The 14,579-nt window shown below is 30.6% G+C and overlaps 2 protein-coding genes across 2 annotated transcripts in view; one reads left to right on the top strand and one right to left on the bottom strand.

Moving 5' to 3' along the window:
- LOC134690917 (mitochondrial nicotinamide adenine dinucleotide transporter SLC25A51-like) overlaps positions 1 to 13,121 on the bottom strand; it is a 54,268-nt gene extending 41,147 nt beyond the window's left edge. The window contains exon 1 of the mRNA XM_063551091.1: positions 13,027 to 13,121. The gene's annotated coding sequence lies outside the window, so the exon portion shown is untranslated. The remainder of the gene's footprint in view (positions 1 to 13,026) is intronic.
- On the top strand, positions 5,503 to 9,480 carry LOC134690920 (uncharacterized). The gene is made up of 5 exons (XM_063551094.1): positions 5,503 to 5,610; positions 6,800 to 6,909; positions 7,474 to 7,584; positions 7,957 to 8,097; positions 9,216 to 9,480. The coding sequence occupies exons 1-5, from the start codon at positions 5,590 to 5,592 to the stop codon at positions 9,376 to 9,378; spliced, it is 546 nt and encodes a 181-aa protein (XP_063407164.1). The 5' UTR covers positions 5,503 to 5,589; the 3' UTR covers positions 9,379 to 9,480.
- Positions 13,122 to 14,579: the final 1,458 nt, after the last annotated feature.

Here is a 14,579-nt window from a genome sequence, read left to right as displayed (position 1 = left end):
AAACTGTTTTCGGCAAACAAAAAAATATTTGTTAAAAGTTGTTTCCTTTAAATAATAATTTAGTGCATTTTTATCAAACTTTATCTTTTTCTTTTTAAGAAAATAATAAAAATAAGGAAACACTTAGTTTTTATTAAAGTTTAAAGTAAATACTAAAATTTGTACCTGAAAAAAGAGTATAATATTTTGTCTAATCCAAAACAAATTTCTTTATAAAGATAAAAACTCTTGGATATTGGAATTGTTTATAATTGCATCATTTTCATCATTTATGAAAACAACAATGTTAGTTATGTATGAAACAAAAGTCTAGATAATATTATCTTCAAGTTCATGGTGCCTGATCTTTAGTTTTCTCTTTAGTGTTTTATATACTGTCTTTTCGTCGTTTCTCCTTGTTTTGTCATGGTTTTATCGGTCTATTGAATTTTTATTGTCCTTTTGATATCTTCCGACTGTTTTTTCAAAATATATTCAAAGTAATACAATTGTCATATTGGGGTTCGTGTTGTTTATTCTTTAGTTTTCAATGTTGTGTCATGTGTACTATTGTTTGTCTGTTTGTCTTTTTCATTTTTAGCCATGGCGTTGTCAGTTTATTTTCGATTTATGAGTTTGACTGTCCATCTGGTATCTTTCGTTCTTCTTTTAATGAAAACAGAATAGGGAAAAAGGGAACTGATAAATTTCAAAGGTCGTTGTTTATTTACATGGTTGACCATGGCAGATGAATTTGAAGGATATGATGGTTCTAAGTAATGAGAAAGTGAAAAGCTGCAACAATAAATTTTCCAACTCATGACGAAGACCTTAGAGATCTTGAACCTGTGACTTGTGTGATTCAATTACTTAAAGAGTCACAAAAAATTAGTTTTAAAGTGAAATAGCGCGATTTGTCTACAGTATACCCTTCCTGAGTTATAGAACCGAGCAAGCTTTATTTTTTAATTAGAAAAATGTCGTAAGCGTTATGAGTAAATAGTAGCATATTTCTGTGCAGTCTACAAAAATGAACATAACTCCTGGCATATCTTATCATTTATATACTTTAGATCGTATGGCATGTCAGATAACATATAAGTATGCAACAAGAGTGAGATGAAAAAAATCAATTTGTTATCATGTATGGTAAACTCAGTTGTCCACTTTAGCATCAAATTTAGGGAGTAAAAAGAGGATCGACAGGAGTAAATTTATCTGTGCGGTTTGTGTGTAACCTTTAAGTTTTTCAAATTTTTTGATCCATTTAATTTGTTGTTAAACTCTACACTTCGACACCAGTTATAATACAAATGTTGAAACGCCGATGTTTAACTTATGCTTTGTATGGGCAAAACAAACCCAATTTTGTCCGGTATAAAACCAGCCTACAATTGACAAAGGGAAGTCATTTATTTTAAAATGTGTAATAACATATTCAACTCGGTAATTTGAAAATGGACTATTGGTTATGGAAATCTTAGAGAGTTAAAGTATGCGAATAACAATGGTCATGTGAAGCAAAAGATGTTTTGCTGTTATGTTCATCTATGTTGTAATTATAGTTGTATGTTTATTAATTGTTTTAGGTTTAAAGTTTACATAACATGTATTTCAATGCTATTTTAAAAAGAATTTCATTATCAAGCGATCAAACCTTTTTTAAAAGAGGGAGGAATGACACCCGATGGACAGTCAAACTTATAAATCGAAAATATTCTGACAACACCATGGCAAAAAATGAAAAAGACAAACAGACTAACGATAGTACACATGATACAACATATCAAACTAAAGAATAAGCAACACGAACTTAGTCAACAACTTTCATTTTAATTGCCGGCTTCATCAAACAAAATATTAAAATGAGTGCTAATAAAAAATATCTAATGTTTTCTTTTGTAAGTTGCTTCCTTTAAAAAATATTTAATGTTTACTGTTGTTAATGTGCAGAATAAATTGAAACTACAAACTTTAGTACATGTTAACTAAAGTATTTTCTTTCCTTTTTTGCAAATAAAATGATGAAAATATTGAAAAATTTATTTTTTGTTTAAGTTTAATGTAATTACAGTACTTAAATTTGTACATGAAAGGATTCACCAAATATTATATTTTAAGTTGATGCATCAAATATATATTTAAAAAAGTTTTTTTTAAAGTACACGAATAGTTTTTGTTATCCTAACCTTTCAATCATATATGAAAACAAATTTTTCTGTTCAACTCAGATTTTCGGTAAAGTTCTTGTTGATCAATTTTTATTTTAAGTTTTCTATGTAGTATTTTGAATACTGTTCATTACCTCGTGCTTTTTAAAATCGTTTGTCGGTTTATAAATTTGATTATCCCATAGCTATTTTTTGTCTCTTTTCAAAATTTTATATATTAGAATTATGTAGTTCTTTTTTCCCTAAAAGAGTGCAGTCAGTGGACAAAAGTAAGTTCTCACTCAATAAATGTCTGTCTTATCATTTCAACTAAAATCAATATTTTTCCAAAACATATTTCATAATAACTACACCACTGATTTATATAAAATAAACAAAATAATATGCAGAAATTTTTAAAGTTTTATTCTTAATTTGGCCCTGATATTAATCAGGCTCATATTTATTTTCTGACTAGGTGAACTCAGAGAAAAACAATTCTGGAAAAGTTTGCCATGTATTCTAACCAAATTAAAACCATAAAATTTGCATTTGTGTTTTACCCATTAGATAATGATAACATCCCTCACAAAAGTTATGACACAATAAACAATTAAACTTCTGACATTTCTACTTCTTATGGTATCTACAATTTGAAAATCATTAAAAAAAGAGTCACTTTGAACAATTTTAGAAAATAAAACCCAAAATACGTCTCGAAGGGCTTCTCATTGGCATTGTCATTTCTCGCCTTCAATGTGCTTGTAGTTAGTTTTTTGGCGATAGTTATCTTTCATCGGCAATCATCCTTCACATTCTTATGTTATGTAATTTTTAAAAAGCATATACATTTTCACATAATAACGCGAAAATTTAACTATTTGGGAAAAAAACTTAAAATTTGGTGAATTCAAGTATCAGCTCCAATATTATAAAATTGAAACTGTTTTTTTCTTCAATAGTTTATAAAAGATTTTTAAAACTATACATTATCATTATTTGGTACTCTTAAAAAAAAAAATTGTGTAAAATACTTGTCAGAAAAATGAGATAGAGAATTTTGATTGGTGGACATGTATCCAATTAATCTTACAGTAAAGTATACGAACATCAACGGTCCAGTGAAGTTAGTAGGGCTTGGTTAACATGATATGGTTTAAGGAGATCTTTGATTTTATTTCAATGCTTCAAAAATTATCAGATAATTATGCATATATCTGTCAACAGTTTAAGTTTATGTAGAGGCTTTATTAAAAAATATTTATGTTCATCTGACAAAACTTATTTTTTTGAAGTTGTTTGCTTAAAATAATATTTTATCTTTGTTGTTGTAAAGTACATCATCTTGAAAATACAAAAAAAGTATTCCTTTCTTTTTCGTTTTTTTTAAAAATGAAAATGATAAAATAACATACGTTAAAACCAAAACGTTAACCCTTAAATATAACTTAAAATGTGTTTAGTCAATGAACTTATAGACAAAAACACACTTTTTTTGTGTACGGTAATGGTTTATGTCCTTTATGTCCTTTCCATCATTTATGATAGAAAAAAATGTTTTTGGTTCTAATTAAGAATTCGTCTACTTTTTTTTCTATTCGACACTCTTTTTTACTATTCGACACTCTTTTTTTTTTATTCGACACTCGTTTTTGTCTATTCGACACTCTTGTTTCTATTTGGCACTCTTTTTTTCTATTCGACACTCATTTTTTCTATTCGACACTCCTTTTTTTTTGGAGTTGCTCAATCTTTAGATATCTATGTAGTGTATTGTTAACTGTTGATGCTCCATTCATTATTTCTATTTCTCATTTTCTGTGGGTTTTTGTTTTGTCTATCTTCGGCTTATGCATTTATATCGTCCCTTTGATATCCACTGTCTCTTTCTTGCTAACACAATGTAATCTTGTATCTACAAAAAAGAAGATGTAGTAGGATTGCCAATGAGACAACTCTGCACAAGATCCCCAAAAATGACAGAAATCAACAGCTATAGGTCATCGTATTTTATGTTGATTAGTTTGTCTTTTGTGCTTTTTAGTTTATTGCCATATTGTTTTTCGTCGACATTTGAGCTTTAAATATATCTTTGGTATCTTTTTTTTTATCAAAGTATTAATATCATTTTGATTGTTGAACATAGCAGCATGTAAGACAAATGTGAAGTTTATAAATTTCAAAAAGTAAAATAACAAATATACCCCACTCCGAGGAAAATAAAAAACAAAAAATCAAAAGTCCTTAATCAAAAGGCAAAATTAAAAGTTCAATTCATCAAATATATGGATAACAACTGTCATAATTCTCACTGAGTACAGGCATTTTTGTTTGTAGACAATGGCAAAGTAATCAAAGCAATGAACACCTGTTATATTCGTGTTGTTTATTCTTTATTTTTCTATGTTGTGTCATGTGTGCTGTTGTTTTTCTGTTTGTCTTTTCCATTTTTAGCTATGGCGTTGTTAGTTTGTTTTAGATTTATGAGTTTGACAGTCCCTTTGGTATCTTTCGTCCCTCTTATATATAAATACAAACTGATGAAGTGATAGTTCTATAATTCAAGGTGAATATTCTAAAACGAAATTGTAGTCGTAGTTGAAATCATATTGAGCATTACTTCATTGCTAACACACATACAGCAACCATATGCATCTTCTTTTAGTTTGAAAACAACCAACTGTTTTTCGATGAAAAGCATATTTTAGACGATATATATATGTTTTATTTTGAAGCTTTTTGTCTCAAATTTTTTAAATTCTTTTATTTTGCGACTTTTTTTTATCTTGATAATACTGAAAAGAGTGTATGTACCCATTTTATATATTTATTTAATGAAAAATTCTTTTGTTAATATATAATAAATGTCAGTGTCTTCTTAATTTAGTAAAGTATGATATTCAAAACATAAAACATGTATTTTATTGGAAGTACTGTAAACACTGCTAAACAAGTGACAAAGAAAACACAATCGAATCTTCCCATCCTACACACATTTCGTTTTAATTTTAATTGATCCCGTTTACCTTAGTTTTGTTAATTCATTTGACAATTCCTTTGATCTTCAATTCTTATTTTTTATAAGTTGAGTTAACGTAAATGTATTTCCTTATGGAGTCTGCTGAACCAATACTGTTTTTTTGTTACAACCAGGATTATTTACGGAAACAAAATCAGCAGTTTTACTTTACTTAAGTATTTAATTCAATAAAGAAGTTCATGCCTTATGGCGCATGTCATACTTATTATCCATTAAATTATATACTGATATTATCTACACTCCTTTGTGGTGTCGATTTCTTTTCTTATGGTTCGATGACCAAACTTTAAATTGTTTACGTTCATTTTCATTTGCTGATCCTTTATCCAATGATATAGATGCTTTTTCGATATAAAGGCAAGACACCGCGAAGTTCAAATCATACAACACTCTACTCATTCAAGAAAAGAAATCACAACTATGGCTGTTCTAAGAATTTTGGTAAGTGATTGAATATTTTCTAAACTGTAAAATATGACTAACCATGTACTTCGATTTAGTAATAAAGAAATAGATATACTTTATTCACTAAATATATTCTCAAATACTTATGATTCTATCATTATTTAAAATACAGTTTCTTGATTTGAACATTTATTCTCAGTTAATTTTTATTTTGTTTTATCAAATTTTCCATTGTGACCTGATAGAAATTTGTGAATTTTAGAATTGTTTCCCTGACATTTTTTGACACCTTGCATTTGTTAAATAAAACAAAGTGGAAGTACCGCCAAAAATTATATTGAAATTAAAACTGGTTTCGTATGGTAGTATTTATTCAATAGTAAATAGTAAAAGGTATCGTTCCTTGCTCATTAAGCAATCTTAAACTGTTAACTTGTATTAATAAACTCATCATAGATACATATACTCATATTTTATATAAACGCCAGACGCGCGTTTCGTCTACAAAAGATTTACCAGTGACGCTCGAATCAAAACAATTTAAAAGGCAAAACAAAGTGCGAAGTTGGAGAGAATTGAGAGCCGAAAATTCCTAAAAGTTTTGCCAAATACAGCTAAGGTAATATAATCCTGAGGTAGAAAACAATTAGTAATTTAAAAGTTAGAAGTGTTGTTAACAGTTAATTTATGATTATGAACATATCAATGATAACTCAAGTCAACACAGAAGTGCTGACTACTGGGCTGGTGATACCCTCGTGGAAATAAATCTCCATCAGCTTAATATATTAATTGGTAGTTTTTTTAACGTCCAATGAAAAATAAAATGCATATGCTAATGAAGAACAATTTTGTTAAAATCATAGATCAAAATCCTATATTATATAAGGCGATGTGTTCACAAAAATACATTTGATTCGATAATGACAAACATGTACGTTTATCTATAAAATGATAGTAAATGATGAAAAGCTAAATGTTTTCACTGTAGTATTACATTGTTTTTTGCGTCACTATGTTGAAGGCAATAAATCGAGCAATAATGCCTCGTATTGATTCTAAATGTTACTATTAATTATACCAATTGGAAATAAGAATACCAGATTCCTAAAAAAAATTTAAACGATTGAAGAATGAAAATTCAGAATACTAATTATTGTTTCTAACCGTTCCGTCACTAATAGGTTCTTTGGCCTTTCATTTCAATAATGTATTCTTATTACAGTGGATTCTGTTGTGTTTTGTTGCTGTTGTCAACAGTCAGATTTGTGCATCAGAGGCTAAAACTGAAGATCCATTTCAAGGAAAATTGGAAGATGAAAAGGGCTATCCAAAGTAAGTTAAAAAACAAAATAAAACAACAAGAATCTTTCTGAAGTTGATATTCGTTTGGTTTTTGTTTTAATTCTACATCTTTTGGGAGGGGAAGGGCATATTGTCACAATTTAATAAATTAAATGCGAGAACTCAAGTCGCCACGCAAATGCAAGTTTTGCTCAATCCACGAAAATTGATACGCACGAACAAATGTATCCACAGTATTTATAGTTTTTTGGAGTCGGCTCATGCAATAGGTTGAACTATTGCAGAAACACATATCTGTGGTTGCAAATGTCGTTTGCTTATTTCTGTCTTTCAGACGCTTTTTTTTATTGAAGCAAATTTCTTGTCTAAAAAAGATATATGATATTGTAGCCATACAGGATTACAAATACATTGTATCATTCATTAAACGCCATTTAGGTGTAATAATGGACGTTACAAACATTGAATTTCTATTGCTTCCTTTATTTTTAATTTACAAACACGCACAAAGGCATTTGTCAAACATACATGCAAAATTGATGCATCTAAAATGCTTTTTTTAAATGAAAACTAATTCGTTTTTACCCTTTCCAGAGCTGAAATAGAAGGTGCTTATGAGAAGTTAGACAGGGACACAAAATCACTGATCGATAAAGACGCCGCTGAAATGGCAAGTTTGAGTAAACTGGAATTTTTTCCGTCTGTGTAAGTTCTGATGTTTTATCATTTTAATCTTTTTGTCCATAACTGTATATAAACCGCTACTCTGAAATCCGACAAACTATAGCTAAAAAGGTCAAAGACTTATACATTGACTGTGTTGTAGTGTTTGTAAATGAAATAGTCAAAAATGAAAAAGTCAACAAATAAGATCATATCATTTAAAGGAGGTATGACCTAAAACAAGAATTTTTAAATTACAACAATTGTATGTGTGACCTGTAATTCACTTGTCATAGTGTTTCTTTGATCCTCTTTTTATCATAAGTAGAATGTCAGCTCATCGTTTATCCATGTTGTTTGTTTCATTACAAAGAGCGAATCAAATTATTGCTTATAGGCATATTTATTTTTCAGTTCGCAATTTTCATTATCCCTTTGCCCTCACAAATTTGTCACAGTCTATCCAAGAGGATGGCATTTTCTAAGCAGTAGTCTAGGAAAGTGTTGGATTCTCAATAGATGGTGGAATACCCCACTGTCATACGCTGTGTGCTCGTAAGTACAAATATGGTAGAAAATTTATCAAAACACTCCGCTTTCATTAACAGTTTGCGAAAAAGTACAAATATGAAAGAAATTTTATTAAAATACTTCTCTCTCATACGCTGTTTGCGCGTGAGTACAAATATGATAGACCTTTTATTAAAATATTCCGAGTTCATACGCTTTTTGTGCACAAGTATTACCAATGTTATTTCAACTGATCGGACGGAGCTTATGTTTTAATTGCATAAGGACAGTTTATTTGAAGATGTGTGCGATAAGAAGGATTGCCGTTTTAATTGATATATTGAATTCTAATCACTTGTCAGTGTCACCAAACGCATATCTAAAGAACCGAGTGTATGATATAGGACGAATAACTGAACACTTTATTAATGATGAGTTTATCCCAAAACTCATGTCAATAGATGGACTAGTCTTAAATAAGCTAACTTCCGCCCAGTCAAGTGAAATAAATCTAGTAATACAAATATGATAGACATCCGAATTAAAGGTTTTCATTCAGGAGAAGACAACCGGTATATATCTAGACAAACAACTGGTGTCAGTCTTTACACCCCGCGTTTGAAGTATTTTAAATATAATTACTGGCTGTATTTTATGACCAATGTTATTTCAACTGATCGGGCGGAGCTTACGTTTTTGAATTTGCATTAGGACAGTCGATTTGAAAATGTGTGTGATTATGATGATTGCCGTTATAGTTATTACTTTTTTCTAATCACCTATCAGTGTCATCAAAGAAATTTAGAAAAGAATGACTGGACAATGCATTGATGAGTGTATCATAAAACACCCATCTATAGATGGACTGGTTTATTATGAGCGAACTGGATAAACTCCGCCCAGTCAAGTGAAATAAATTGAGTAATACAAGCAAACAAAACCTCAAAATATATTGTTTGAACTGCGCAATGGAATAACTCAACAAATATTGTTACAATTTGTTGAATAAATTTGTACAGATAAAAGATTTATAACTAATAAGTTTTAGCTATAGGAAATGACCCTTTTAACATGTGTTTTTGTATTTTCTTATATATATATCTGTATTAATTCTCCACGGAAATAAAACGTAATTTACATTATTCTTTATTGTATATTTGTAGAACAAAATCATGCGTAGGCCTACCTTGTTCTGCTAAGAACTATCGTTGTACACCATCGAACTACAAGGGCTACGTAGCTTGGACCTATTGTCCAGGAAAAGGATTCGGTAAAAGATGGTTCAAATTGCCTCAGTGTTGTGAATGTCAAAGATTTAAATGTTGAGAGAAAGTGAGACAGACAGACAGACAGAGAAAATTTTGATTGAAAAAAAGACCTTCCTGTATCAATTAGAAATGATGAATAGAAAATAAAATATCAATATAATATCGACTTTTTTAAATGACCAAGCCATTTCAGATTTTATCCTTTAACCCTTGTGTGGTGTCCTAATGCACGTAGCTTACTGACCGATAAAATACAAACCCGACAATGACCATCAGACAAATAACTATGTAAAACTTCGACTTTAATATAAGTACACATATATTCGCCAGTGCCTTCTTAATTGACAAAACATGAGCAGACAAAACAATCAAAGTACAAAACAATAAACCTGAACTGCAGTGCAGAAGCAAAACAACACATCACAACAGGTCCGAGACCATAATTATTTCGTAGTGCATTTCTTTCAGAACATAAATGAAAATAAAAAAAAACCACTTGCGCTTTCTCAGAGAAACTTTTACAGTGTGTTGTACTACTTTTGGGTCAAATTATATCAAAATTAAAGAAAAGTTCATCACCTCTAACTCAAAATATGGACAATTTTATGTTTAGGGCGTCTTGAAATCTTTTTACAGCTTCCGAAGTGCTAATTTTAAAACTTTTTCAGCTGGACCAAATCTCTACTTTCCTTTAAAATTCTGGACCCAATTTATTTTACAGTAAATTTTCACCCCCTTCTTGCAATTTGAGGCATTAAACATTGAGAAATAAATTTGGAAGGGGTATAAAAATTAATAGCAAGTAACCCACTGTCAAGACTAGGGACTATATTGTGAACAACGAAAATCAAGGGACGACAATTGTGGGTTCGGACCAACAATTCAATATTACATATTCGCCATTTCAGGATCTATTGCATTCTTGTTAACATTTTCAAAATAGTACACCAGCATTTTGTAATTAGTTGGAAACATTTTGAAATTCAACCAATGAAGTGACGTTAGTTTTTAGTTATGAGAAAAACGAATTCGCTCTACTTTCTCTATAACTGCTGAACTTTAACAAGGAGGCGAAAAATACCAGAGGGACAGTTAAATTCATAAATCAAAGAAAAACAATGCCATGATTAAAAAACAAAAAAAGACAGACAAACAATAGTACACAAAGCACAACATAGAAAATAAAGACAAAGCAACACGAACCTTAAACTTCGGGTGATCTCATGTGCTCCGTAAGGGCAAACAGTGCAAATCCCGATAACTGAAAATATCCATAGTATGCGGTGCTGAAAACAGTACGAATGGTAAGTTTGTGGTAAATAAAGGTTCAATGAATTTTATAACTAATGTATAGTATCGTAAATATTATCACCAGCCCAGTAGTCAGCACTTCGGTGTTGACATGAATATCAATTATATATGGTATTCTTGTTATAAATTTTCTGTTTACAAAACTTTGAATTTTTCGAAAAACTAAGGAATTTCTTATCCCAGGAATAGATTACCTTAGCCGTATTTGGCACAACTTTTAGGAACTTTAGGTCCTCAACGCTCTTTGACTTTGTACTTGTTAGGCGTTATAACTATTTTGGTCTGAACGTTCCTGATAAGTCTCATGTAGACGAAACGCGCGTCTGGCGTATTAAATTATAAACCTGGTACTTTTGATAACGTTTTATATTCACAATTTCTCGAAAGGAGAGGTCAGGACGTTAACCAAAATTTACCTTTAAAAAATGGAAAGTGTTCCAGCTCCTGGTCTGTCATTTTTCCCCCCTTTATTGACAATGAGATTACGTCATTTTACAAAATCATGCAAAGTGCTCTTTTTATAAGTCCAATAAATAATTTATTGGTATAGATTACCTTAGCCGTATTTGGCTCAACTTTTTTGAATTTTTAATTCGCAATGCTCTTCAATTTTGTACATGTTTTGGCTTTATAAATATTTTGGATGTGAGCGTCACGTATGACTCTTATGTAGACAAAACGCGCGTCTGGCGTACTAAATCATAATCCTGGTACCTTTGATAACTTTTTATTGCAGATATAGAGATTGTCTCAGTTGTATATAAAGACAATTTGGCATAATCCGTTGCGATTTAGAGCTTTATAAATACATGCTTATTGTTCGGTGTGAGCCAAGCCTCCGTGTTAGAGGCCGTACATTGACCTATAATGGTTTACTTTTAAATTGTTATTTGGATGGAGAGTTGTCTCATTGGCACTCACACCACATCTTCCTATATCTACATACGGCTATCTCAGGAAATGACTTTTACCAATCATAAGCACCTGAGATAAACCCAGTTTTTGGTGGGGTTCGTGTGGCATAGTCTTTAGTTTTATATGTTGTGTGTTGTGTTTTATTGTTTATCTGTCTTTTTTCCTTTTAGCCATTGCATTCTTAGTTCATTATCAAACTATGAGTTTGAATGTCCCTCTGGTATCTTTCGCCCCTCTTTTATGACTTTTGAACATCGTTATACTATTGTAAGATCTGTGGGAAAAAGAGCGGGAGATACTAAAGGTAGATTGAAAACTAATCAGCCGAAGCGAGATTTAACTGACAACGCCGTTTGAAAAAATCCCAAACTCATCAAAAAATAATTGCAATGAAATTTGATTAGATGTAGGAAGATGTGGTGTGAGTGCCACTGAACTCTCAATCCAAATAACAATTTTTAAAAAGTATGCATGCATTTAAACCCTGTATCCTTTTTTTCTATAAAGTAATCAAAACTTCATAGAAAATGAAACACTGAGCAATACGAAATTTATATATTGCGGATTATTTTACCGAAATTTGAGGAAATACGGAATAAATAAGGATCATTCTAAATGCAAAACGTTAATTTTCTTATTCACATAACAGGTTATTTTCAACGTATACGTATTGGTGAGCTTTTTCTAAATTGGTTATCAATAATATCTAAATTTGACAATAGCATTAAATGATTAATAACGAATTAGTCTGTCAAACTGTTGAAAAAATATTGAAAACCGATTATATCATCACGTTTATTTTTATCAAATTGTATATAGCATTATAATCATACTTGACTTTTTTTTAATAATGTATGCAAAATTTATGTTTGCATTTTGTTTATGATGTTATTTTTTTATAGAAGTAAAGGTAAAGACTTTGTCAGAAGGATAAATTTACCGAGTAGTTAAATATTACTTTTTAATAATAAATTTATTTTACATACCAGGATTGAATATTGTATTCGCGCAGGACGCGCGTTTCGGTTTCAAAAGTCTCATCATTATCGCTCGAACCCAAAATTCCTAAAAGTTTTGTCAAATACAGCTAAGGTAATCTATTCCCGAGGTAGAAAAGTCTTAATATTTCAAAAATTCACTGTTTATTGGTTAACACGACAAAAAGAATCATGCTCAGCATGTCAGTCTAGTTCACAAAGTATGGTTCGTCTTGACATCATATCATTATGTTCTCGTCGGGGTGTGCATAACACATTGGCAACGGGACGAAAAATACAAATCAAGCCACCTATACCCTTTCAAAAGACTATTCAGTTTAATTCATATGTGTTTTATAAAGTTGACCTTATTTTTAGACAAGACTGCAAATAAATTTATGACAGATCATATACCCTCCCCCTTTTTGTAAGGTAAATCAACGTTTTATGACTTAGAGATATTGAAAGCTAATGCATTTATTTCAAGGCATTAGTTTCTTTACCATGATGCAGAAATTCGTAGAATCATACTGACAGCCTTTTGACATTTGCACATTCTGCAACAACTTCGAAGTTGCATCTTTTTATGGGAGACAATTCATACCATTTGGAGAACCTAAAATAGGTATTATAATTTCGAACATTTTAAATAGTCAGTGGGTATCGAAGCGATATTTGTTCTATAAATCAACCAAATGATTTGTATAGTGATTCATTTACATAAGGTCGATATCTATGCGACGCAGTTCATATAATAACATAAATCTATTTAAGAATCCAAGTGAAATGATAGAAAAACTATTGAGAATCCATTAATTACCAGAAGTAAAGCAATTAATGATGTATCAGACTTATTTGTAAGCTTAAAAAGAAAAAAAAACAAAAGTAAAAAATCTCATATAAAGTTTTATTACTTTTAACATTAAACTCTGATTCTATTAACCTGTATTCAATAAAATTGCTTCAAAATCATAAATGTGAAAAATAAAAGTTAATTCTTTGAATTGCATATCTTTTTATCAGCAAAATCGTTTTGCTGGCAAAATTGTCTTCAGTTCACCGATCTTCACCTAGAGCCGGCAAAATAACACATTTCAGCCTGTCACGTTTGTATGCGCCGGCGAATAAGCCACTGCCTATTATAATAAGAATAACATTCTGATTTTCCCGATAAATAAATAGAGCTCTATAATGTACACTGACCTCCCTCCCTTAATACTGAAAATCATGAGAATAAATTAACCTCCTTTTTTTTTTTTTTTTTTTTTTTTTTTATCTTATATGAAAAACTTAACATTAAATTAACTTACGAGCACTCTCAATCAGAAATTATATCTTACTTTTCTCTGAGCCCAAACATAATAATGCTCCTTTTAAAAGTTCGAAAAAGGTTAATTAAAATATGATTTTCCAACCCCACTTTCCGAGGTAGAGTTTGGTTCCCAAAGACGGAAACAGTTTGTCTATTTGCTTATTAGCATATTCATAGGCATTTTATTCAGTGAACCTAAAACTGGCCCAAGTTCCGGAGTTTCTTTAGTAAAAAGTATCTCTAAAACAAACACAATTATAAGGGGAGAAATTAATTCGTTTGTGCCAAATATGCGTCCTTTTGCGCCACAACTTTTTTCTCTAATGCTACGTTTGCACCACTGATTTAAAAATTACATAGTATCATTTGCGCCAAAAATAAAATATACGAGGTACAGTCGTACAATATATATTTTATACACTGGAATTTGTAACTCGCTGCACACACAACGTTTCAGCGGCTAAATTGACGCAAATAAGTTCCGAATATAAGTAAACCATTATAGGTTAAAGTACGGCCTTCAACACGGAGCCTTGGCTCACACCGAACAACAAGCTATAAAGGGCCTCAAAATTACTAGTGTACAACCATTCAAACGCATGGATATACAGTCTGTCGACACTTGTATCTTGGCATTGCGCAAGTCATGTTTACCTCTGACTGTTCATGTCGTCTGTACGCTAAATCTATAGGATCATTGGATGTGTACCGATTAATAATTTAGTCTTAGATGAATATTTTTTT

Source organism: Mytilus trossulus, chromosome 11, assembly GCF_036588685.1.
Source record: "Mytilus trossulus isolate FHL-02 chromosome 11, PNRI_Mtr1.1.1.hap1, whole genome shotgun sequence".
NCBI lineage: Eukaryota > Metazoa > Mollusca > Bivalvia > Mytilida > Mytilidae > Mytilus > Mytilus trossulus.
This window is presented reverse-complemented; position numbering and strand designations above follow the sequence as displayed.

Bases quoted from the DNA above. Each gene is read 5' to 3' on its own strand.
- LOC134690920 (XM_063551094.1), top strand. From the start codon at position 5,590: ATGGCTGTTCTAAGAATTTTG. The intron at 6,910-7,473 runs GTAAGTTAAAAA...TACCCTTTCCAG, and splicing joins GATGAAAAGGGCTATCCAAA to AGCTGAAATAGAAGGTGCTT. The intron at 7,585-7,956 runs GTAAGTTCTGAT...TTTATTTTTCAG, and splicing joins CTGGAATTTTTTCCGTCTGT to TTCGCAATTTTCATTATCCC.